This window comes from Vanacampus margaritifer, chromosome 2 (assembly GCF_051991255.1).
Source record: "Vanacampus margaritifer isolate UIUO_Vmar chromosome 2, RoL_Vmar_1.0, whole genome shotgun sequence".
Classification (NCBI taxonomy): Eukaryota; Metazoa; Chordata; class Actinopteri; order Syngnathiformes; family Syngnathidae; genus Vanacampus; species Vanacampus margaritifer.
The window spans coordinates 8,099,871-8,125,670 of NC_135433.1; the positions used below are offsets into that span (position 1 = coordinate 8,099,871).

General features: G+C 39.4%; 2 protein-coding genes across 4 annotated transcripts in view; one reads left to right on the forward strand and one right to left on the reverse strand.

The window, feature by feature from the left end:
- Positions 1-11,833, reverse strand: part of ift22 (intraflagellar transport 22 homolog (Chlamydomonas)) — a 63,656-nt gene extending 51,823 nt beyond the window's left edge. The window contains exons 1-6 of one of the 3 annotated variants that reach the window (XR_013291024.1): positions 11,546-11,833; positions 11,287-11,369; positions 11,092-11,178; positions 10,815-11,017; positions 10,560-10,734; positions 7,173-7,249 (exon numbers count right to left, since the gene is read on the reverse strand). Coding sequence is in view for 2 of the 3 variants with exons in the window: in XM_077556090.1 (XP_077412216.1) it covers positions 10,586-10,734; positions 10,815-11,017; positions 11,092-11,178; positions 11,287-11,369; positions 11,546-11,584 (561 nt within the window). In the remaining variant the exon portion in view is untranslated. Of the gene's footprint in view, positions 1-7,172; positions 7,250-7,381; positions 10,735-10,814; positions 11,018-11,091; positions 11,179-11,286; positions 11,370-11,545 lie in introns of those variants that run through there. The other 2 variants (XM_077556089.1, XM_077556090.1) reach the window with 2 other exon arrangements.
- Positions 11,306-25,633, forward strand: LOC144042956 (uncharacterized). Its single transcript, XM_077556091.1, has 18 exons — positions 11,306-12,049; positions 12,417-12,576; positions 12,654-12,774; positions 12,848-12,976; positions 13,050-13,124; positions 13,932-14,003; positions 14,554-14,670; positions 14,750-14,935; positions 15,013-15,122; positions 15,582-16,599; positions 16,996-18,255; positions 18,872-18,982; positions 21,482-21,586; positions 23,093-23,251; positions 24,189-24,289; positions 24,371-24,584; positions 25,065-25,157; positions 25,240-25,633. Exons 2-18 carry the CDS (start codon positions 12,422-12,424, stop codon positions 25,405-25,407), a joined length of 4,194 nt encoding a protein of 1,397 aa, XP_077412217.1. The 5' UTR covers positions 11,306-12,049; positions 12,417-12,421; the 3' UTR covers positions 25,408-25,633.
- Positions 25,634-25,800: the final 167 nt, after the last annotated feature.

The window sequence follows — 25,800 nt, forward strand, 5'->3', positions numbered from 1 at the left end:
CCTGTGTTGTAAAAGTTTCCAAAGGGTTTAACTGTGCTTTTTTTTTTTTATGGTGTGTCAGGGAGAAGAGGTGCGCCAACTTTGTCAGAATGTTGGAGAGCATGTGTGGTTTTAAAAAGTTTCATAAAGGCTGGACTAAAAGATTCCAAAGGGCTTATCTTTGCTTTTATTTTTTACATTATGTCAGAAGAGGGGGTGCGCCAACTCTGCTGGGATGTTAAGTGGGGAGTGTGGCTTTGTTTTGTAAAGACTGCTCTAAAGGTATCAAGGGATTTGTTTGTTTTTTACTTATTTCAGGGTTTATAAAGGGGGTATATGCCACCTCTTTTCGGAAGTTGAGGGGTATGTGTGTGTGTGTGTGTGTGTGTGTGTGTGTGTGCGCTTAAAAAAAAGTGTTGTAAATGTGTCCCAAAGGTTTATTTTTGCTTTTCTAGTAGAGCGAGACCGATTGTTTTTTTTCAGGGTCGATACCGATGCCGATTATTAGTAGTCAAGGAGGCCGATCACCGATATTTGGAGCCGATATTAACTCATTTAAACCCCAAAACATATAAATATGTTTTTAATACTTTATCCTTCACTCCTAAAATCATATTTTTACATTTTTTATGTTTGTTTGTTTTTTTTATGCTAGAGCACACAGAAGGCTTTGATACAGCTTCGGACATGAAGAGGCTACTTAAAGCAATGGTAGTTATTACAAAAACGTCCAGCGGGTGGCAGCAGAGTATAAGAGATCAGCCAGGTTAAGCTCTTTTTCCCCACTGTTTTAAACCGATTTGTGAATAATGATGAAACTTAGCTATATTCTAATGCTAATTGCTACAAAACGGAAACAGATACAAATATACTTGTTTTTTTCCTGATGAAAGAAGAGACTCTTAATCTTTCTTTTGGTAGGTTCTATGTTTTTTATAGCAATAGAACACAATATTCTGTGTACCTTGCAAAATCAGTCAAAATCCAGTAAAACAGCCGGGAGCGAAGGGGGTTGCTTCAGTGAAAATGGATGGGAGTGAATGAGTTAATTTTCAGTAAAAAGGGTAGAAAACATTTTTTTGTCAGCAAATTTGTGCCAATCTTGAATCTTGACTGTTGTAATGTCTTAAAGCATGTTTACTGAACAATTTTTCAGACTTTTTTAAGACAGATTTTTTTAACCTTATAAAGAATAGACATCTTTTTACATTTCTAACAAAATGTTCAGGTAGCTCCCAAGGTTATCAGTATGTCTTAAAAAGTTAAATAGAAACTTAAACAAGTAAATACCATAGCTCTCTATAGATTTCTACAGTATTTTATTTATTTATTTTATTTTTTTTTACAAAATTTTAAAATGCCTGAAATCTTAGACTTTAATGTCGAACAAAAACAAAATGGCTCAGAAGGTTCCCAGGATAAGCAGCATCTCTTATAAAGTTAACTGAAAATTGAAATAAATCTTTCCTTACTGAGATTTAAATGGTTTTAAATTTAATTTATATTGGCCTCGAGGTTGTTGTTTTTTTTTTAAAAGGCCGATACCAATATAAGTCAACGTGCCCAATATCGGCGCCGATAATCGGCCGTATTTTCTAGGGTTTGTTTGTGGGAGATGGAGTGCACCAACTCTATCAGTATGTTGCATGGCTTATGACATTTTACAAAGGCTCTAAAAGTAGTTATTGGTGTGCATGTAGGAGGAGCGCAGGTGCACCAACTCTGTCGGGGTCTTAGAGGAGATGCGTGGCTTAAAAAATGTGATCAAGACTGCTCTAAAAGTATCCCTTTTTTTTTTTTTTTTAGAATATGTCCAGGGGTGAGGGGGTGCACCAATTCAAGAAATCTAATTTTGCATGCTCTTTTAAGAAAAACATGGCCCTGCATTTGAATAAACCAAGCGTATGCAATCCGCATCCGCCGTTCACATAGAGTTCGCACAGTTTACAGGGTTGTGCTTATCCAGGTGCAGAGGTGTGCCGTGCGTGTGTGTGGGTTTCCAAGTGTCAACACTTTAAAGGGCGTGTTACGTGTGTACGCCGTAATGAGCAAGTGATGAGATGATCTGCCACACCAGTGCTCATTCTGTCCTCAACTCTAACCACATGCATCTTTTTTCTCTTCTCAGGTGTGGACGCGGGATGGATGTTGCCGTCTCCCGAGCGGGATTGCGAGAAGAGGCCGGTTTAGTCGGAGGGATTCCTGGCAGAGTGATTTGGTCTTTCATGTAATGTAAATCACATTGCCAGGGATTTCCAACCGGTTACAACTGAAATGCACGCGTGGACCTCAACGGGAACGGAACACACTCAGCTGCCATATCATTAGGTACACTTGCACAAACTACAACAACCAAATCAAATATTGTATCAAACATTTTCCCAGAAATTTTCCACAGGGCAGTTTTGTGATACATTCAATGTTGGACAATTGATTTCAATGTTGATTCTTGTGACATGAAATGAACCATAGATAATTTAGTTTTGTCTCACGGGTGAGCAAAGTTGCGAAAGTGTATGTAAATGTGTTTATTTAATGGTAATATAATAATTCAGATTTTTAAAGTTATTTTATAATAAATTTAATTATAATTCAATCATCTAATTAAATACTGTACAGTAAAAAATGGTGACTGTAACCTATAATTTATAAGCTTGTGGTAACTTAGACATGTTATTATTTTTATTATTATTTATTTATTTATGTATTTATTTATTGGGGGGCGGGGGGGTTGATTGCGTTAACAATGTTCAGAGTTAGAAATTATGGAAGTGTATTGAATGCTACTGAGAGAATGAAAAAAAAAAACTCATTTGAAAAAATGATTTTTTTCCCCCAGACTATTTTTTTCTATTTTATAGAATAATCTTTGTTTTCTGTTTGTTTAAAAAAAAATCTGTCATAAAAAATTTAAAAACAGAGGAAAAAAATACAAAAACTGGGGGAAAATCCTCCCAAGATTTTTTTTTTTAATCCAAAAATCAGAAAAAATATTCCTGAACAAAACAGAAAAACAGAAACAAAAACATAATCCAACAACAAAGCCCAATGATAAAAAAGTGATTGCAATATGCTTCTACATAAACAAGTCTCTCTCCCTCTTTTTTTTTATTATCTAAAATTACAATTTACCACAATAACAATGGTAAAGGGAAAAAAAAGCCCTTTTCTTTCAAAAAGAAGGATATTGCTAAAAGACCACACATTTTTCAAGGGCAGTACATGCACTTCCTTTTTTGTGTTGATTCCAGGTATCATTCAGCCAGATGTGAGGCCATATGCATTTGAAAGCTTCGGCTTTGCAGTTTTTCTAAGCACGTTATATGCCCACGACTCATCGATCAACATTGGAGCAGCGTTCTAAAATTGCTTTCTACGATTTACGCTGGCATGGCAAGGTTGTTGTTGAGTATCATAAGCCTTTGGAAATGGGAATGGTCTCAAAACCTGCAAAGCATAAGCTATCAAATGCCGATGGTCCTATATCTATCTGAATGATTTCTGAAACAAAATGGAAAGGAAGTGGATAGTGACTGTTGGGACACAGTGTATTACTATACAGACTAAAAAAAAAAAAAAGTATTTTTTTTTTCCCCTCCAAGTGACCCTTTCATGTACAGTATATATGGCCACAGGTCATATTTTACCCACCAGGCTTTATCCACCCCAAATCTCCCAATCAGTATCTGATGAAGATATTACAACTTAATCCACGCGTTTGACGCTTCAACTTCCCTCCACACTATATTACAAGCCATCTGGATGCGCCAAGAGTTTGGACGAGGCGCAGGACTTAGCTTGCTCCGTGAACAGTTCAGTGGAAAATCCTGTGTTCACAGTGGCTAAGTTCCGCTCCTTGCTAGCATTTCCAGCGTTTTGAAGCGCCGCTGTTGTAACAGCTGTGAAGAGTCAACGTGGGATCAACGATTATGAAGTTAGGCACTAGCCGCTGCCCGGTTAATCAAAAGCAACAGACAAGAGAGGAAAGTCTTCTTTTGCAATACGAATGTGTTAATAAATGTAAATCCAGTACAAGAGCTGTTAAAAAAATGCATTGTATATGTCCAGCTTAAAGTTTGATAAAGAATTTTGATTTTTTTTTTTCCCCCCCCGATGTGTACGGGTGAGAGGGGGTGCGTCATCTCTGTCACAGTGTTGAAGGGGGTGCGCAGTTTAAAGGCTTTTATAAAGACTGCTCTAATAGTATGCAAAAGGCTTTGGCTTTTTTTCACGTAACGGGGTGCACCATATCCGTCATGATGCTGATGGGGTATTTAATTTTTGAATTATATTTTTAGATCAGGTTTTTCTCATGTATTTATAATTTTACGATTATTGGTCCTCCATAGAAGGACTTTTGATTTCAGAACAATAGTTTGGGGCAGACTTTTCTTTAAGTATCCAAAAGGCTTTTCTTTGACTTTTTTTTTTTAAGTGTGTGTGATGGTGAGAGGGGGTGCGCAAATTGTTGCAGTGTGCGTAAGAGTAGCTTAATGGCTGGGGGGAAGAAATCTGACTGTTCTAAAAGTATTTAAACAGCATGTGTGCGTGGGTAGAAGGCCTCATTTGCCTTTTTTTTTTTTACAAGGATGTGTGTGCACAGAAATAAGGTGCGCTGATGCCAACTCTGTCAAAAATGATTAAGGGGAAATGTGGCTTTTAAAGCTTTATTTTAAGAAATATGTTTTAAAAGTACCCATTGACTCTTTGTTATGACAGTTTAGTGCCAACTTGGTACATTGAAGTGCATGTGTGTCTCAAAGTGTGTCATCAAGACAGCTCTAAAGTCTGATGGGCTTTGTTTTGACTTTTTTTTAAGAGGGTCTCCGGGGAAACGGGGTGGAGCAACTCTGTGCCGCTGATGAGGAAGCGTGTGGCTTAAAAAGTCCTGTAAAGGCTGCTTTGAAAGTATCCAATGGGCTTTGTCTTGACTTTATAGAAGGGGTACGTCAATCCTTTAGTATTGCAAATTTTAGTTCACTATACAAATTAGCAATAATTATGCAGTTGTACCTAATGACATGGCTAGTGAGTAGACATGCTAAAGAATTTTTTTTTGCTTATATAGATGCAATATACTTGTGATTGTACAGAATGTCCATCAATAGTGGGATAAAATGCAATGTCCATCATGTCAATTGGTTATTTTTTAAGCTTCTCCGGGACATGCTGGCTAGAAGCCCTGGTATAGCAGAGGATAGGAGGAGGTGGTGAGCAAGGGAAGGCTGAGTCACGCAAAGGAAGGAAATACAGGAAATGTCTCATCGGGGGGGGCACAAGTAGCGATGTAATTGTGAACATTGAGCGCAATTACTGTCTGGGTGGTCAACAACGGAAGCTGCATTCAAGTTTGTGTGTGCGTGTTTTTTTTTTTTTTTTAACTGTGAATGTAAGGTTTTACGAATCCTGCATTGACCGCAACACTGCTAATAAACTCTTACGTAACATATTTGTCATAAAGGCAGGCAAATAAACTATGTCTTCATCTTATGTTACTTATCTGTCTGGAGATAAAAAGTGATTGTAGTGAGAAAAATGTACAAGGTTATCAGTATTAGCATGATATGGCTAATGGAAGTGCTTCTGGGAGTTGCAGACAGACGTGGCACCGATCAAAAAATCTGAACGAGAGTCAAACCAATAATGCTTAGGATATTGCATAAAACTACATAAAAAAAGTAAAATAAAATAAATGTCAAATATATACAGATAAGAAAAAAATTAAAATTTTGGGGGGAAAGTGTTCATTTAGTGGCATCGTATGTTGAGACCAGTTGAGCATCTTACATGTAGTGCTTTGCCACTATGCAATGGTAATGGCACCGATTACAATTTACAATTATAAACCTTTATGGTTGTTGTCAATAACTCAAGACTTTTCCTTTTCATGGCAGGGTTTGTTTAATGTAATTTAATTTAATTGGTGGGCGGGGGAGATCTGGGGACTCACAAAACCAGTCAATAAAACAAAACTGCACCTTTCAGAGTGACCTTTCATTGTGGGCAGTCTAAGGCACACCTGTGCACTAATCATGGTATCTCAATCAGCATCTTCATATGGCACACCTGTGAGGTGGGATGGATTATCTCGGCAAAGGAGAAGTGCTCACGATCACAGATTTAGACTGGTTTGTGAACAATATTCGAGAGGAATGGTGATATTGTGAATGTGGAAGACGTTTTAGATCTTTGAGTTCATCTCATAAAAAAATGGGGAGCAAAAACAAAAGTGTCCCGTTCATATTTTTGTTGAGTATAGATAAAACACTAAGTGCACTCCATTTACTCCAATTTGAAAAGCAATTAATTGTGCTCAACTCAATTCATCTTTATTTGTATAGCACATTCAGAACAGCTGCAGCTATGCTGTCACTATTCATTGGCGGCGTAGATGGGGGAAAAAAAACTATTAAATAACTAAATTAGTTTCAGAGCAATTAAATGAAATGAAGTTCATTTCCCACAGCACATCTGATGATCTCTCACCAATCATGACACTAATGTGACACGGCACACTTGTTAGTTCCAATTTCTTGGGAAACCTGCACAGTCACAAGAGCTTTGCCTTTGTGTGCTCTCTTTCTCCCCCGTGTGGCCAACATAGGGCGGTGCGCGGGTGCCTGGGCTCAACCTCCTGTGCCTACTGAGCTGATAACAGTTGGATGTTCACCAAGCACTGGCTCAGTTCAGCAGGAACCGGAGTTAGGCCCCCTCGAAACGGCAACGGATCCGCTCACCATGGTTCTAACCTGATCCGTGCTTACGCTGTACAAGTGAAAATGGAGGGAATTTGCATCTGTTGGTTTGGCATTATGACAAGATCAGAGACACAGAGTTTTTCCAGTTGTATTGCCAAACATGCCATACCAGGGGCAATTCCACTATATATGAAATGTATTTTCTTGTGCTTCTTTCCTTTGAAATTTAATTTAATTTTTACATGTCAGTAAAATCCTTTCGAAGCAAATTAAATCTGAATTGTCTAATTACAGTAGGGGGGAAGTGCTTTGATTTCCTGTTACTGAAAAACGAACACATTTTCTTGTTTTCTATTGATTAGGGTGATAGAACATCAGTCAAAAATACAAAACAAAAATCACGAAATGTTGTGTATTTTACTGACTGAAATAAATATCGGATACCCTACAACGTATCACTATGAAGCATACCTGTTTAAAAAATAAATATCTTACCTTCCAATCTTGATAACACCACCACCACGGACAAGACTAAAGAGCTGTCGAACGGTTGTCAGGGACAAGACACAAGTCTGGAATGTGTTACAAAAACATCATCAAAAGGCTTGGTGAGAAGATGGCAACTAATAGTGTCATTATTCCAAAGAGGAAGACACACAAAAGGATCATCAATTGCCCTCGCTTTGGTGCTCCATGTAAAATTTTGCCTGATGGAGTGAAGATGATCACAAAAAATAGGTAGGGAAGCGGCTCAAAGTAGATCACAACACCTTGGTAATGATCTCAAGGCAATTTTGGATGTCAATTGCCAAAAAACAGTTGGGAACACACTGTGTCAAAAAAGGACTGTTTGGAAGATGAAAAAAAACACTTTCCTCATTTTTTTAAGTCATATATATTGTTTTCATTATTTACATGGTACAATAAATATATTGATACATGACACAAGGAGTTAAAAAGATGACAGAAATGTCCCGATTATACACAATATTAACACACACACCAGATATACTTTGCATTAAATATTAGGCTTTCGCTTTATACGGTCAGGATTTTTAAAATGATCATTGATCAGAGAGTATAAAAAAAAAAACGATCAGTGATATGATCAGAAGATGGACCAGTCCATCCAATCTATTTAAACAAATTGTCTATAAACTGCACAGTCGACCCCTGATCTTCAAGGAGGATTGGGACCGGACCGGCACGGCCCTCGAATAGCCAAAATTTGCGTAAAATCAGCGCTCATTTAAATGCATTGGTGGAAAAAACAATTAAGGTTAAACTCTACAAATTCTCTCAAAAATGCTGAGCAGCACCAATACAAAAATACTGGATTTAAAAAAAATTTAATCTGATTAATATGCTGAGAAACCGATTGTGTTTGATTGTAACTGATTGATTTTTTTCATCAAAATGTAAAATATCTGCTGAACCAATCAGATCTGTGTAAAATCTACTAAATATCGACTGAATAGTTTGCAATATTTTATCATTCAGCACATTGACCTATGAAGACTATTGCTGAGGCAAAGAAACAGATAATAGCAATGGGTTATAAGTGGATAGGCCCTTCAAAAGAGCCTTTATAATCGGGTTCTTGCTTTGAATAAAAGCAAGAAACAACAAAAGAGCAGTACATACATTTTTTCATGTTGGACCTCCGATATGGAGAATCCATTCTAGCGGCGACAATTAAAAGATAAGACACTAGTTAATCACATTTTGATAGATAATCAGCTATGCAAATGCAATCAACAATTCTCTTTCTCATTATCTCTTGCAGTACGCATACAGATAAAAACATACTTGAGCACAGTTGAGAGATTTCTCCAGTGCAGTCCGTTTCCGACAGTCTTACTTTGATGAAGATAGTGATGGAAGATGTGCTTAGAGCCAGTGAGTCACTTTAAGATAAATCCAGACTGGGGGAATAAGATTTATTAGACCAAATGCGTCAATGAAAATATGAAAGTGCAACGCGAGGTTAAGCAACCTTTAAGTTTCCGGCGCTGAATAAATGGTGCCTTCAAGGCCGATTGCTGGCCGGCCCATCTTATTACGCGCAGGCTACTTGCCAAATTTGATGACGTTTGTCTTTAATCGCATGGATTTAGACCGTGAAAAAGAATATTTGCTATCTTAGTCACCCTAACCTTTTTTTTTTTTTTCAGCATTCTGTCTGCCCATTTGGACTGATGACTCATTCACATCGTATGCTGCAGGGCCACATCGAAAATGCACTAAATATACAATACTATTTTCTCTTCTTGAAGTGAGAAACGGACTTATATGGAATGTTAAATGCCCGATCTACAGTCATGCGGTTATATTTTTGAGTGCATTTACCTTCAAGGGCATTCAGTGTGACGGTACTGCATTGATTCGAGGTTGCTTGCTTTTGTGGATGACTACTTTCAAGGATCTACAGTATATCCTTTTGAGTGTACTTCAGAATTGTACAAGGTTGAAAGGCTTGTTTCGTGACCTTCTTTTTGCTTTCTCGTAAAAGTCTTAAGGTTTTGTGTGAACACTGGACTGCTTTTAGAAACTGTTCATCATTTCCTACATCTTAACAAAAGCCCCAGTTCCAGCTGATGATAAAAAAAAAATAATAATAATAAACCCTCCTACGTATTATTGTGCTAGCATAACAAATGTGTTATGGACCGATTAAACCAAGGTTCAAGTTTTTGACCAAAGTTTCCAAAAGGTATGTTTAATGCAAACACGCTGAACATTTTTTGGGCGGCTAATTCGAGGCACTTTAACGGGTGGCAGTTGTGTGCTGACTCATGAGTTTGAACGTGATTGGTTGATTCTTAACATAGCCAAACTACTTAAATAGATTTTTGAGGAGAAATATACTTAGGACTATGTGTCCTTATTATTTTGTGAGAGTTTTTTTTTTTTTTTTAATTACATGCAGTTTACTTGTTTAGTTGGATACAAGTGAGAATATGTAATTGTGAAGATGTTTATTTGTAAATTTTAAATAATTTGAATTTTTTTAAGAGTGTACTGTACATAGAGAGTACAAGCACACTAATATATAATGTTTTACACCAGAGGTCACCAACATAGTGCTCGCTGGTCACCCAAGCCACACGAGTAGCCCACATGCCATTCAAAAATTAGCTCACAAGTGATTGGGGATTGAGATTTCGTAGGAATGTTCTGGAAGTTGTCATTAAAAATGTAAACAGGTGCCAACATTTGTAAAACTGGGACTATTAATGTTGTTGTGCTTTTACTTTTCTTGAGTTAAAGTGTTGCATTTGGATACTATACATTAGCTTCATTAGCTTCAAAGACGCCGGTGAACACATTTTACACATTGAACATAAACAACAAATATATTGTTGCCGTCCTGTGAAAAACACTTATGTCCATTTTTGTCATTTTTTTACATTTTTGAGATGAAACTGAATAGACATCCCAAAAACGTAAAAAAATATATATATATTTTAAATGGACATAAGTTGTCATTAAAAATGTAAACAGGTGGCAAAATTTGTAGAACTGGGACTATTAATGTTGTTGTGCCCATTTACTTTTCTCGAGTTAAAGTGTTGCATATGGATATTATACATTAGCTTCAAAGACGCCGGTGAACACATTCTACACATTGAACATAAACAACAAATATATTGTTGCTGTCCTGTGAAAAACACTTATGTCCATTTTTGTCATTTTTTACATTTATGGGATGAAACTGAATAGACAAAAAATTGAAATTGAAAAGTGTTTCTCACAGCACAACGACAAAATATTTGTAGTCTATGTCAACTACTTGTTTTGTAAAATGTGCTAACCCAGCTGAGATGTCTGATAAATAATTTAGAAATGTTCAGGGGGAGGGAAAAAAAAGCTATAAGCTACCTGTTAATATTTAAGAGATTTTACTGCTACGTGATGATGGACATCTCCTCCTGCTCCCGACTTTCCGAAAGTGTATTTACAACTTTCCCCAAGTATCTGCAAAAAGCTCGCCTCAGGTCCTCGGGCTCTTCCTCCATTTCAGAGTGAATAAGTGTAAGTCTGCTCAGCTGTGAGGCTGCAGAGAGAGAGAGAGAGAAAAAAACATTTGTGAAGTATGGTTCATTTGTCATATAGAAGACTTTGAAAAAGGATTACCTAAAGGTAGTCGCCCTTCTTCGATTGCGCTGCCGGGCTTGTGATGTGCAATGAGCAGACACTGGCTGTCCTGCAAGCCTTGCGAGGAGATGAACATCGAGTGCCAGGTTTCAATTTCTTTCAGGTGACTGGGAACGTCGGGATTAAAAACAATCATCACACCGCTGCAGTCCTTGGTGAGTGCAGGCCAGCACGACTCAAACCTGGAAGAGGAATAAATCTGTAAAATGTATCTTCATGGTGCAAATAAAGTGCAATAAAGATTTGTCGAACACACTTGAAGTCGCCGGAACAGTCCCACAGCTCAACCTCGCATGATTTCAAGTCACCACTACCATCCAGTTGTGATTCAAATTCTAGTATCCTGCAAACAACCAGAAAACTACTACTATTAATTTGATCATGCGATCATGTCTATCCTAAACTTAAAAGCTGTTGGTGACATTTGAGAGGATTGTCATGTAGCTCTTACCTGACTGCTTGAGTGGGTCTGTATACGCCTCCCACATTTTCTGTTGTGTCGGAGAGAAAATTTGCAAGGACGGTTTTCCCACTCTGAAATAAACAGTGTTGTATTACAGTCACAAAAATAACACCTTTACATCACGTGTGTTGTTGTTTTAACAGAAAACAGGGATCCGTATTGATTTGTCATTTAGTCTTATGACTGAACACGTGAACCAACAGATACTTTAAACACGATGCGGTTAAAGGTGTGTATATTTACTTACCTCGTTTGGACCAATTAGGAGTATTTTAGCCTTGAACATTGTAGTTACAAGGCTCAAGTACCATTAGCCGTCAAGCTAACTGTGATTTAAGGCCTAACTGTGCGTTAGCTGGAGCAAATGCCAGTTGTCTGTTAGTGGGAAACGATTGTATGTCAATTTAAGGTTAAGTTTGAAACGTTCGGGTAGGATAAAATAACAAAAACAAAAAAACAATACTCGTAAATCTTTGTAGCTTTGTTTGCTAGCCGAGCTCGCGACGGTAAACTTCCGTTTTGTTTCTATGGTTTCTGGCAACAGCGGAATTGCTCTCTTATCATTGGCTGCCGGCGAATTAAATCTCGTGAAGCACCGCCTACGCTACCTTCAATGTAGCGAATCAACGGTGAGAGAATGTCATGACGTCGCGGAATTGTCTCTAGACTAGCCAATCATCTTCAAATCACCGAGATTGACGAAGTGGGCGGGTGTTTTGGAGTGTTTGCCATACGAAACAAAACCAAATCCGTGAGTAATGTCTTTATTTACTAGCAACATGCTGTCTCTGAGCAATTAAATAAACCGACGCTGTCGCTTTACTCTGTGTACGGTAAGGTGTATTTTTCGATATAAACGAAATGGTTAAACGTCATAAAGGGGCGAGTTTACATTTACACCACGTTCCCCCTGACAACACATTTTGACGACAGAAGCTAATACCCAAGCTAAAATATAGCTAGAGTGCATTTTCCACCGTGTTAGTAACAACAGTAATAATAACTTGGATTGTATAGTTCCTTTCAATTGACACAGTGACTCTTAGCAATAACTCATGAGGGTAAACAAAATGTTTAGTATGTTAGGAGCTTCTTTATTATTGTTGCATCCATGACAGGTATTATGTGTCCCGAGGATGAAGGGCCTCCTGGCTGCAACTCCTCAGCCAGGCTGGGTGTGACTCTGACTTGTGCAGACCTTGAAGGCACTCATGAATCCTCAAAGACCATCTGGACCAGCACCGGTCTCAATAAAACCCCACAGGTTGAGGTCCACTGGTGAGGAACATGATGTGTACTCTGTATACTGTCATTGTGCAACATCTCACTGTTTTATCTCCACATAATCCATTTAGTCCATGTAATGCCAGGGAGAATGACAAAGGGTGTGGATCGTTCGTGAAGAGATTGATGGACGCCGAAGCTGCCATCGTCTCTGCAGCTGCACAGCTTGTGTCATTTAAAGACATTCTGAATGTACGTCTTCTTCGCTCGTGTCATCAGCAGAGTATTGCAAATTACTCATGTTTCCTCTTCTGGTTCATGAAAGGATGCACAATCGTCCGTCAACAGGCAGCGCGTGTCCAAGCAGAGAGGACTCTTGCTGCAGAAGATGGAGGACTTTCGGCAAATCAACCTGGTTGTGCGAAAAACACTGAACCAGCTTCTGGACGAGGAGGTCAGTTTTCATGCATTTGATCTTCGGCCTCTAATTGAAAGTTTACAAATGTTTTTTTTTCCTTTTTAACCAGACTGATCGCATTGATGCAAGCACCAAGATTGACGCTTTGCTGAATAAGATCCTACAGATTGAACGTGACAATCAGGTGTGTTATGTGAAAAATACACACAAGTACATACATGCTACTAAACTGATGCAAAAGGACACTAGGGTGTGTGTAGGAACTAAAATATGAAAACAACTTTAAGCGGCGTAATGCCATCCATCCATTATTGATAGCGCTTGTTCTCAAGAGGGTCACAAACTTTGGGTGAGACGTAGGGATGCAACGATCATCATGATACAATATTATCACAATATAAACCTCACAATACAATAATTATCACGATATTGTAGGCAGGTTGGCAATCTTTAAAAAAAAAAAAAAAAAGAAAAAGAAAAGAAAAAAGAAGCTCATATTGAGGGAAAAAAAGAACAATATTGCGTTTTTGTACATACCAGCAGTGACAGAGAAATAGGCTGGCTAATTCTTTAATTTTAAATGTACATACAATGCTAATTAATTGAGGTCAGAATTATACATATATTCAAATAGTACAGGTAATATTAACCTCAATAAACGACTTACAATCACAAATAACGTTTAATATTGAGGCACGTATTTGCTAATGCATTCACAGACTATATTGTGGTAGTCTTAATATCGCAATATTGCAGTAGTGAGTGGTGGTTTTCAAACCAAGGACTTTACTCTACTGTGAGGCAGATTTTAACCACTATTTCATTAAAAAAATTCCCACAAACACGCTCCAAAATCTTGGAGAAAATCTTCACAACGGACTGGAAACGCCTAGATTTCCTTTATAGTTGGGTGTAATGGCCTCCTGTGCCACCACTTTGTCCATGTTGTCGATAATATCTATTTTGTTTTTCTCTAAATTGTCCTCTCCAGCTTTTAAAAGGTGATCTTGGTGTAGCAGAAAGAAGAGCAGAGGAGTTGATGTATCTGCAACAAAAGGAACAGGCGAGTACATGCGGCGATGTCACGAGATCAGTATAAGTGCAACACAGGGAAGTGTTTTTTTTTAAATGGAAGTCAACCCCAAAATTTTCTTTACAACAATATGTTCTATACACCCCCATGTTTCCTGATTAATATTGCGTTTGTGGTATACACTTAAAGGAGTAAAATCCGCCCGTTTCGTTTTTCTATCTTTGGGGGCTGCCATTTTGCCACTTGCTTTCGACTAAAAATGACATCACAGTTGTTCAGGCTCAGGTAATGAACAATCACGGCTTTGCTTCAGAAAATAGGTGAGCTGTTATTGGTCGTTACCTGAGCTTGAACAACTGTGGTGTCATTTTTAGTCGACAGTAATTGGCAAAATGGCCGCCCTCTTAGATGTATAAAAACGGGTGGATTGAGCTGCTGAACGGCTGAAAAAATAATTCCTTACTCAAATTACTTGAGGGCTCGTTTCACCTCTACTGTAGAAATGTAAAATGGGTGCCTTGGCTCAAAGGTTGGGAAAAACTTCCCTATTCCAATTCCTTCTCATTCCCATTGATCACAGGAGAACATCAAGAGTGCTCTTAACATAGCCAAGTCTGCAGAAGGCATACGCGCCCGTATACAGGGGCAGCTACGCAACAAGGAAGCAGAAAACAATCGACTGACTGTGCAAGTGCGGGTAAGAAACCCTGAGTTTGTACCCCACCAAGATGAGCGGCCCCTAAAATCGTCATGTTCTACCACATTCTTTTTTCTAGACTCTAGAGCGATCCCTGACTCAACACAAGTCAGAGATAGACGACCTGAAAGCATCCCTGGCAGCTCTGACGGAGCAAACCTCACAAGAGAAGGAGGCCCTCAAGAAGGCCTCACGTGTGCACAAGCAGAAAGCTGAGCGATTCGAGGCCACCCTCGAAAAGTGCCTCAGTCAGCTACAGGATAAGGTGCGACCAGAGTCCATGCAGGTGATGCACTTGGCTCTCTTCTTGCGAACACTCTATTGACAACTTTTGTCTATCAGGACTTCCAGCTGTCAACTCTCCTAGAAATGAAAGAGACGTGGACGCGGGAGAAGGAGCAGCTGACCGGAGAGAACCACAAACTAGATGCTCAGGTGGAATTACTGCAAAAGTAGGTTTACGAACTTCTACACTATTGTTAAAGAGGGCATGTTATGTAAAATTGCCATTCTGAATTTTGTGTATCTAACTGTTAACAACTATTTGTACTAGAGATGTTCTAACTAAACCCTAACCTGTGATGACTTACAGCCTCCACGAGTCAAAATACAATCAGATTTTACTGTCTTAGTGGGTTTTTTCTTTTTCACAAGCAGTAGCCGCTTATTTAGTGATTTACATAACACACGCATGATGTGCTTCTCCGCCCATGACTTTTTTTGGGCAAAGATTTGCCATTTTCGAGCAACGGCCAAACAACACAGAAACTATAGGACAGGATGCTGGGTTGAGCTCATTTGCATATAGACCACCAAACAGGCTCAGCGAGTCCATTTTGACAATAGCGTTTAAATTGTGTGTGTGAGGGAAAATAAGCATAATATGTCACCGTTAACTTTTATACTTAAAGGCAACTAATCGGCATCCCGATGAAGCTGCAGAAGGACATGGAGAGGCAAACGGTGAAAGTGAAGGAGAGAGAAAGGGAAAGGAAGAAAGCAAGGATAAAGGGAAAGGAGGACATGGTGAAGGAGAGAGAGAGGGAGCACATGGAGTTGGAGGCGAGGGAGAAGGAAAGGGAGAAGCAATTAGAGGGGAGCATGAAGGAGCCACAGGACGGGAAGAGGGAATTGCTGAAGGTATGGGAGGAGAGGATGAAGGAGAGGGAGGACCAGGAGGAGAAAGAATGGGTGAAGGGAAGGGAAGAGAGGATGAAGGAGGACAGGGAGAAGGAATTGGTGAACGTAAGGGAGAAGAGGGTGAAGGAGAGGCAGAAGCGGGAGGACAGTGAGAGGGAATGGGTGAAGGGAAGTGGGGAGAGGGGGGTGGAGGAGGAGAGGGAATTGATGAAGAGAAGGGAGGAGAGGGAGAATGAGAGAAAGGAGCAGGAGGACAGGGAGAGGGAATGGGTGAAAGGAAGGGAAGAGAGGATGAAGGGACAGGAGGACTGGGAGAGGGAATGGATGAAGGGAAGGGGGGAGAGGGGGGTGGAGGAGAAGAGGGAATCGATGAAGAGAAGGGAGGAGAGGGAGAATGAGAGAAAGGAGCAGGAGGACAGGGAGAGGGAATGGGTGAAAGGAAGGGAAGAGAGGATGAAGGAACAGGAGGACTGGGAGAGGGAATGGATGAAGAGAAGGGGGGAGAGGGAGAATGAGAGAAAGGAGCAGGAGGACAGGGAGAGGGAATGGGTGAGGGGAAGGGAAGAGAGTGAGAAGGAGAGGGAGGAGGACAGTGAGAGGGAATGGATGAAGGTAAGGGAGGAGAGGATGAAGGAGAGGGAGAATCAGGAGGAGAAAGAATGGGTGAAGGGAAGGGAAGAGAGGATGAAGGAGGACAGGGAGAAGGAATTGGTGAACGTAAGGGAGAAGAGGATGAAGGAGAGGCAGAAGCGGGAGGACAGCGAGAGGGAATGGGTGAAGGGAAGGGGGGTGGAGGAGGAGAGGGAATCGATGAAGAGAATGGAGGAGAGGGAGAATGAGAGAAAGGAGCAGGAGGACAGGAAGAGGGAATGGGGCCGGGGGGTGGAGGAGGAGAGGGAATCGATGAAGAGAAGGGAGGAGAGGGAGAATGAGAGAAAGGAGCAGGAGGACAGGAAGAGGGAATGGGTGAAGGGAAGGGGTCAGAGGGGGGTGGAGGAGGAGAGGGAATCGATGAAGAGAAGGGAGGAGAGGGAGAATGAGAGAAAGGAGCAGGAGGACAGGAAGAGGGAATGGGGGAGGGGGGTGGAGGAGGAGAGGGAATCGATGAAGAGAAGGGAGGAGAGGGAGAATGAGAGAAAGGAGCAGGAGGACAGGAAGAGGGACTGGGGGAGGGGGGTGGAGGAGGAGAGGGAATCGATGAAGAGAAGGGAGGAGAGGGAGAATGAGAGAAAGGAACAGGAGGACAGGGAGAGGGAATGGGTGAGGGGAAGGGAAGAGAGTGAGAAGGAGAGGCAGGAGCAGGAGGACAGGGAGAGGGAATGGGTGAAAGGAAGGGAAGAGAGGATGAAGGAACAGGAGAACTGGGAGAGGGAATGGGTGAAGGCAAGGGGGGAGACGATGGGGCAGAAGGAGAGGGAATGGGTGAAGAGAAGGGAAGAGAGGGACAAGGAGAGGAAGGAGCAGGAGGAGAGAGAATTGGTGAAGGAGCGGGAAGAAAGGATGAAGGAGCAGGAGGACAGGAAGAGGAAATGGGTGAAGAGAAGAGAGGAGTGGGAGAAGGAGCAGGAGGAGAGGGAATCAGTGAAGGTAAGTGAGAAGAGGAACAAGGAGCAGGAGAAGAGAGAATTGGTGAAGGTACAGGAAGAAAGGATGAAGGAGCAGGAGGACAGGAAGAGGGAATGGGTGAAGGAAAGGGAAGACTGGATGAAGGAAAGGAAGGAGCAGGAGGATAGAGAGAGGGAATGGGTGAACCGAAGGAAGGATTGGGAGAAGGAGAGGAAGGAGCAGGAGGAGAGGGAATGGATGAAGGTAAGGGAGCAGAGTCTGAAGGAGAGGAAGGAGCAGGAGGATAGAGAGAGGGAATGGGTGAAGGGAAGAGGGGAGTGGGAGAAGGAGAGGAAGGAGCAGGAGGACAGGGAGAGGGAATGGGTGAAGGGAAGAGGGGAGTGGGAGAAGGAGAGGAAGGAGCAGGAGGACAGGGAGAGGGAATGGGTGAAGAGAAGAGAGGAGTGGGAGAAGGAGAGGAAGGAGCAGGAGGATAGAGAGAGGGAATGGGTGAAGGGAAGAGGGGAGTGGGAGAAGGAGAGGAAGGAGCAGGAGGACAGGGAGAGGGAATGTGTGAAGGGAAGGAGGGAGAGGAAGGAGCAGGAGGAGAGGGAATGGGTTAAGAGAAGGGAGGAGAGGAAGAAGCAGGAGGACAAGGAGAGAAAATGGGTGAAGGAAAGGTGGGAGAGGGAGAAAGAGAGAAAGGACTGGGAGAAAAAATGTGAAGAGAAGGAATGGATCAGAGAGAGGGAGAGGAGGGGGTTGGAGAAGGCCAGCGAGGACAGCTCGGAAAGGGAGGAGACGGCCGAGACCCCCGCAGGGCATGAAGGTGGGAAGCAGCAACTCGAAAGACTCCGAGAGGAAAAGGAGCACGTCAGCGCCAGTTATGCTCTGCTCAAGGTACAACTCAGTTGGACACTTCATTTGATGCACCTTCAAAATCAAATCCAGGGATGGGCAAACTTTTGTGCTCAAGGGCCACATTTGATTTTTAAAATGGGCAAGTTGAGCGCACTAAATAACTAGAGCTGCACAATAAAAAAAAAAATTCATCATGATCGCAATTTTGAGAGCCACAATTAAATTAACCAGATCACTGATATTATGTACTTAATGCCTAAATTGACAACTCCATAAGAGCCTAAAGTCACTTAGATAATGAGTGGAATCAGGTCAAGAGAGGAAACTATAGCAAAAATGAGAGATGAGGAGCACCATGTTGATGTTTTAAAAGAATCAACATAAATTATCTGCAATTCATATTGTCCTTTAAACTCCTGGGACAATGGCATGTCCACACCACCAAATGTTACATGGATTAAGTAGCAGGGGGCAAAGTGCAGAATGGCTCACTCACAGGTATATTTTCAGAAATGGGTAGGAAAAAAAAAAGAAAATATTGTGTTGATTTATTTTGTGAGTTGGCTTGCACTCCAGACACACAACTACTTATGAGCAGATATAAAAAGTACATATTCCAAAATGTGTCACAAAATCGACATCATGTGTGTCCCAGCTGTCCTTTGAGCTGTTGGAGAAGCAGTTTGCTGAGTGTGAGGCAGTTCTGGTCCAAGAGAAGAGTGCGTCGAGTGAAAAGGACCGCAGAGTTGAACAGTTTGAAAAGCAGGTTAGCGTGGTGGGTGACTGGTTAGCACCTCTGCTTCACTGTCAGGAAATCTGGGGTTGAATCTCTCTTTATATGTTTTTTTTCCTACTGTGCTTCTGTTTCCTCCCTTAGGCCAAAAGCATGTTTGGTTTATTGCATAACAGCTCCTGAAGGGTTTTCTTGATCAGAAAGCCTTGATGAGCAAATCAACAACTTTGAATCTCCACACATCCGTTGGTGCTGAAAACCATTTTGCGGTGAAAAAACTAGCCGCAAGGACGCTATTTTCCTTACTAACTGTTGGTTGGAACTAGAACAGAAGGATTGTAATAACCTCAGACTTCGAGATTTACTCTTAACTCTTTGACTGCCAGACGTTTTCAGAAAAGGGATGCCGTGGGTGCCAGCCGATTTAAGCATTTTTGACTGATCTTTTAAGGTCCACAGAAAATTATGTGTTTGGACTATGGAAACACACATACTACCAATTGAAAGATTGGACTCTCATCTTTCATCAGAAAAAAAAGTTTGTTTCTACCTTATTCCGTTTTTCAGTAATCAACAATAGAAAACGGTTAGTTTCACCTCTGTTTTGAAAAAACGTCTTTTAACGTCTTTGGCACTCCTCCATGGGATTTTACTAAACGTTATATAACGTTTTTGGCAGTCAAAGAGTTTATTACAACATCGATTAAGCGTCATAATTGTTTTAAAAACCCAATGATTTCCGCCACCGTGACTGCCTGGTGGAAGGCACTAGAATTGACAAAAGCCCAAGTGGAGCCCTGTGGACTTTCTCCCCTATGGCATAACCCCGACTTTCAACTTAACAACCAACCGTTTCATTTAGCTGTGTGGGAGCAGAAAGGAATTACACATCTCCACCATCTCTTCTCAGATAATATGTTTATATCATATACATCCTTGCTCCAAAAATACAATATAAAAAACGGAAATTTTTTACATTATCTACAAGTTAAAAATATGATAAAGAAAAAAATTCCAACACTTCGGGGTACGCTCCAACCGCCTGTTTTAGCTAAAGATATTAACAAGCTTTCTCCGACAACAACAAAAAAACTTTCAAAAGTATATAAGTTACTTTCATATACTGATAAAATGTCTTTACCCATCTCGAAATGGGAGACAGACTTGTCTATAGCACCGGAACCTGACTTTTGGATTCAAGTTTGTGAAAACGCATTTAAAATGACAAAACACACAAATTTACAACTTATCCAATATAAAATTATTCACAGAACATACATTACTCAATATATGATGAAGAAAATGGGACTCTCAGACTCCGACATTTGTCTCCAATGCTTACAAAACACTACAGACACTTATGTTCATGCTTTATGGTTATGTACTCCGGTTATGTATTTCTGGACTAAAGTCTTAGAAAAACTTTCCGCTATTTTGGACTGTAGGATACCTTTATCTCCAAACTTGTGTTTGCTAGGTGACCTAACAACAACTGACTTACCACATAAACAATTTCAATCTACACTTGTAGCCCTTACTATCGCTAAAAAAACAATTCTTGTTAACTGGAAAAATAAACAAACTCTGAATATCGACCAATGGTCTAACCTCCTCATAAATCACATTTTAATGGAAAAAATATCTGCCTCAAATAAAAACCAAATATCAAAATTTATAGAAACATGGTATACGTATATAGAATTTTTTAACCTAATTCCGGTTACTTAATTCTGTCTGTTAGCGAGAGCCACCACATCGTGATAACTTACATTGATGTTTCTGCATTTGGCAATTTATTATTATATTATATTATTAGTATGGGATTTTTTTTAATGGGCTTTAGGTGAACTGATGAATACACACACGCTCGCACGCACGCACACACACACACACACACACCGCACGCACATACATATACTCACCCACATTCAAAAAATATATATATATATATATATATATATATATATATATATATATGTGTGTATATGTATATATATATGTATATATATTTAAAAAAAAAACATTTATTAAATTTTTTAAATTGTTTGTTTTTTTAAAAAAAAGGAGAGCAATGATGATGTCAAATCGAATGAACAATACTGAGCTCTCCTGAGAAAAAAAAAAAAAAAAAAAAAAGGACGCTATTTCCTGGAACATTTTTAGCCAGCCATGAACCAGACTTGTTAGCTCTCAACATTGTATCAAATCTAACATAATACAGCTCAATAACAACACATCATGATAATATAGCGTTTCACCTTCTGAACCGGAATTTCGGAGTTGTTAGTTGGAGATGCAACTCCCGATTAAATTCCTCAGGAAATTACGTGCATAGTAATACTAAACTATTGCTTATTGAAAAGTGTATTGTTATTTTTTAAATACAATCATGAACTTAAACTCATGACTGTGAAATTCATTGAATACCAAATTGTCCAAAGGTGTGTGAATGGTTGTGCCCTTTTAATTGGCAGGCATCAAATCCCGTTCTTACCACATCTCTCGCCAAAAGTCTCTTTATGTTCCTTTCAGGTTGCAGAGCTTGAAGCAGAGTTGAGCAATGTGAGGATCCAATCTGAAAATGTATCACAGGATCTTCAGCGAATGCAAGATGAAGAACACTCAAAAGTTGATGAGGTAATTGTTTCTTTCAGCTCGCACATGAGCCTCATGAGCGCTGTGGAAGTTTCCACAGCTTCAAGCTGTTTAATGCCAATGCTAGTTGGAGTCTACCGTCAAACTGGACATAAAATTGGGAGAATTAAATGTATATTTTAAACAACCACATATTTAATATAACAGCACACAGTCATATATTATTTTCCCTGTGCAAGGAAGGAGCTGATAGCTATAATTTACAGTCATCCATGTACAGTATATCTCTCTGTCTTATACTGCCCCCAGGTGGCCAAAGTTGTCAGCAGTACAATGCCATTCAATTGATACAAAAACTTTTTGTTTTTTGTTTTTTTAATTTGTGCAGGGATGTGATTTTTCCGCTAATTCGCGGAATTCCGCTTTTTTTATCCCCCCCCCCCCCCCCAAAAAAAAAATCTTCTTTTTTTTTGTTTTTTTTTTTGTTTTTTTTTTTGGTTTTTTTTGTAGTTCATTGTGTATGCACATGACTCCGACAGATAACATCTTCTGCTATAACAAAGACATTTGTGGTATGCTCTAATATGAGTTACTTTTCATTTGGTCATGATCTAATTATTTGTTCATGACCCCCACCCCCCCCCCCCCCCCCCCCCCCACTGGGCACTGCCCTGGACCTAGCTGGGTCCCCGGCTAAATTTTCAGAAAATTTCATTTTGGTCAAATCACATCCCTGTTTGTGCCATTACTGTGTTTTTATAAATTACAATATTATATGCAGGGATGTGATTTTTCCGCTAATTCGCGGAATTCCGCTTTTTTTTATCTCCCCCGCCCCCCCCCAAAAAAAAAAAATCCGATTTTTTTTTTTTTTTTTTGTAGTTCATTGTGTATGCACATGACTCCAACAGATAACATCTTCTGCTATAACAAAGACATTTGTGGTATGCTCTAATATGAGTTACTTTTCATTTGGTCATGATACAATTATTTGTTCATGAAATTTGAACTCTTCAACATTATTTATGTGTTAACTTAGTAATCACATTAGTTAGATATGATGATATTCTCAGTGATAGTTTTTAAAAGCAAAGGCAGTCCAATGTTTTTGAATGTGACTGATTTTGAGTTGACTAAAACTGCCATTTTATATGGGATAGTTCAATATACATTGAAAATTTATGCTGTTGTTTTGTCTATTTCTTTGTCATGTGAGTGCATTGAAAGTACTTAAAAACACGGAAAACCCATGAGCTCCGGGGGGCTAGCTGGGTGCCAGCGGCCCCCAGACCCCCGGCTAAATTTTCAGATAATTTCACTTTGGTCAAATCACATCCCTGTATATGGTAATGTTTTTCTCATAAAAAAAAAAAAATAATACAAAAGTTTTTGGAATTTTAGGGGCAGCGAGACCGGGTTGATTGTCTGGAGATGTTTATACAGATAAATGGTCTTCCTCATTCTGGAACGAAGCATAGCTCGAGGTTGCTTCGCAGCATGCAGAGCAGAACCTAGGTTTGCTGACATTTTAGTCTAACCCTCTGTCAGGTGAGGCAGGAGCTGCAGGGTCGCGTCGAAGAGCTGCAGCATTTGTCTAAAGTGCTGCAAGAGACCGAGCAGAAGCTGCTCGCTTGCCAGGAGGAGCTGCAAACCTCAGAGAAGAAGTGCTCAGAACAGTCAGAGAACCTTAAGAAGCTGCAGAATGAGGTGTGCCGGCAGGAAGGGTTGATTGGTTATCACATTGGACATCCTGGAAGCGTCGCACAATACAACTTGAAGTGATTTAGGAAAGAAGGGGAAAAAATATCAGTAAAATGTAGGATTTTTCAAAAATATATTAAATATGTAATAAAAGACTTCAATATTTAAAAAATGGTAGTAATTTTATTTTAAAAAATATGTGTCTTTTAAATTAAATGAAAAAAATAATTCAAACTAAATACAATAAAATGGCAGTTCTAATAAATGTATGATTATTTTTCTAAACTTTTAATACAGGCATCTGAAATATGTACTCCTATAATTATTTTTACCTTTATTGGTAAAATTATTACCTTTATAAAATTAAAAGATAACTAAATACAATTAATAAATGTATATATATATTATGTATAATTACTTATGCTAAAATAATAAACTGGATAAATGTCAAAATTATTTTATTAGGGTGTAATGTTTAAAATAAGATTAAAAAATAGCATTTTATTTATTTGTTCTTTTATGATGTTTTTTTTTTTAAATAAAATAACAAAACACATCTCGGTCATATTGTAAGATTATTACAAATGTCTGACATTTTTACATAACCAAAAACGTCATCATTTTTATTGTATATTTCCAATTAACGAGATAAATAATTAAGCTAAACACAATTAGTTAATATTGATTACTGTTTTACTTTTCTAATTGACAATATAAATATATTGTCAAACATATAAATGACAATATGAATACAGTGAGATAATACTGAAATATAATTAAAATCATAAACTATTAAGACAAAAACCATGGGATAGTTTTTCTAAATCTGACCTGATGCCACAGCATTTTATTCGGCGTGTTACTAAAAAAGCCCCCAAAACATTTAGCCTGTAATTAATATATAACAAATAATTAATGTTTCATCTGCATTTTGAAATAACAGCTGCAGACTCAAGTGAATTTGGTGAAATCGACCGTGGAGCTAAGAGAGTCCACTGAAGAGACCAGTTCCAAACTACAAGAGCAAGTGGACACCCTGCAAAAGTAAATCAACGCAAGACTGAATTGACCAAATTGGACCTTGGCGAAAGCACATAAAGCCTGACTCCCAAATGTTTGTTTTAGGACGCTTGAGCAGCTGAGCCAAGAGAAGCTGGAGCTGGAACGGAAGCTGGAGGTCCAAGAGCAATCTCTTTGCCACAGCGGCCAGCTGCTTGAACAGCGCTCCACGCGTTGCACAGAGCTCGAACGCCAGCTGGAGCAACGGATGTCCGAATGCGAAGCGCTCAACCGGCAGCTGGATCAATCCTCAGCAGACTTATTGGATTTCAAAGAACAAGTACTTGTTTTTTGTGGTTCTTAAATGTTCTAATAAATTTAATAATAATATTATTATTATTATGTTCATATGTTATAATAATGAATATTATTATTGTTAACTCTTTGACTGCCAAAAACGTTAAATAACGTTTAGTAAAATCCTATGGAGGAGTGCCAAAGACGTTAAAAGACGTTTGTTTCAAAACAGAGGTGAAACTAACCATTTTCTATTGTGGATTACTGAAAAACGGAATAAGGTAGAAACAAACTTTTTTTTCTGATGAAAGATGAGAGTCCAATCTTTCATTTAGTAGTATGTGTGTTTCCATAGTCCAAACACATAATTTTCTGTGGACCTTGAAAGATCAGTCAAAATGCTTAAAATCGGCTGGCACCCACGGCATCCCTTTTCTGAAAACGTCTGGCAGTCAAAGAGTTAATAATAATATAATATATATTATAGAATGATAAATAAAAACATTGCATCCTAAATTTACAGGTTAAAAATGTCAAAGAGCAAGTTTTGTCCAAAGACGAGGCCCTTCAGATCACCGTTAACGAGCTGAGGCTTCTCCGTCAGAGCAAAGTAACGGTGAGAAACCGAACTCACCCTTGCCTTCACATCACTAATGTACTCGACATTCAACCAGGAGATGTTATCTTTGGCCTTTTAGGCGGAGAAGCAGTTTGAGGCGCGTGTGACGGAGCTGCAGCTCAGCCTGGACAAGTGCGAAAGTCACAAGAAGAGCATGCAGAACTATGTGGACTTCCTCAAAAACTCTTACCTGATGATATTTGAAGATCAAATATCCACTTTTTGGTCCTCGACTTTTATGAAATGACCTCCTTTTCCAACAAGTGATATTTACTGTTGTCCTTTTTTGAGGAAGGTTTCAAGATTCAAATCCTTCCGCTTTTCAAAAGGGCTTTTTCTGCGAGTAGTCCGTCATCCTCCCACATTGCAAAATTGTCCAAAGCTGTGAATGGTTGTTGGTCTATATGTGTTCTTACCACAAAATCTGCATGTTGTGTATTTTACAGTGCATTAAATGAATATTGAGCAATGGACTGATTTTAGTTCCTGTGTTAATGCTACTAATCCTATTTGTAATATAATTTATAATCCTATTTGGAAACCCTAATATAAAACCCTAATTTGAAACCCTAACCCTAATGTAAAACCTTAGTTTGAAACCCTAACCCTAATTTGAAACCCTAGCCCCAATGTTAAACCC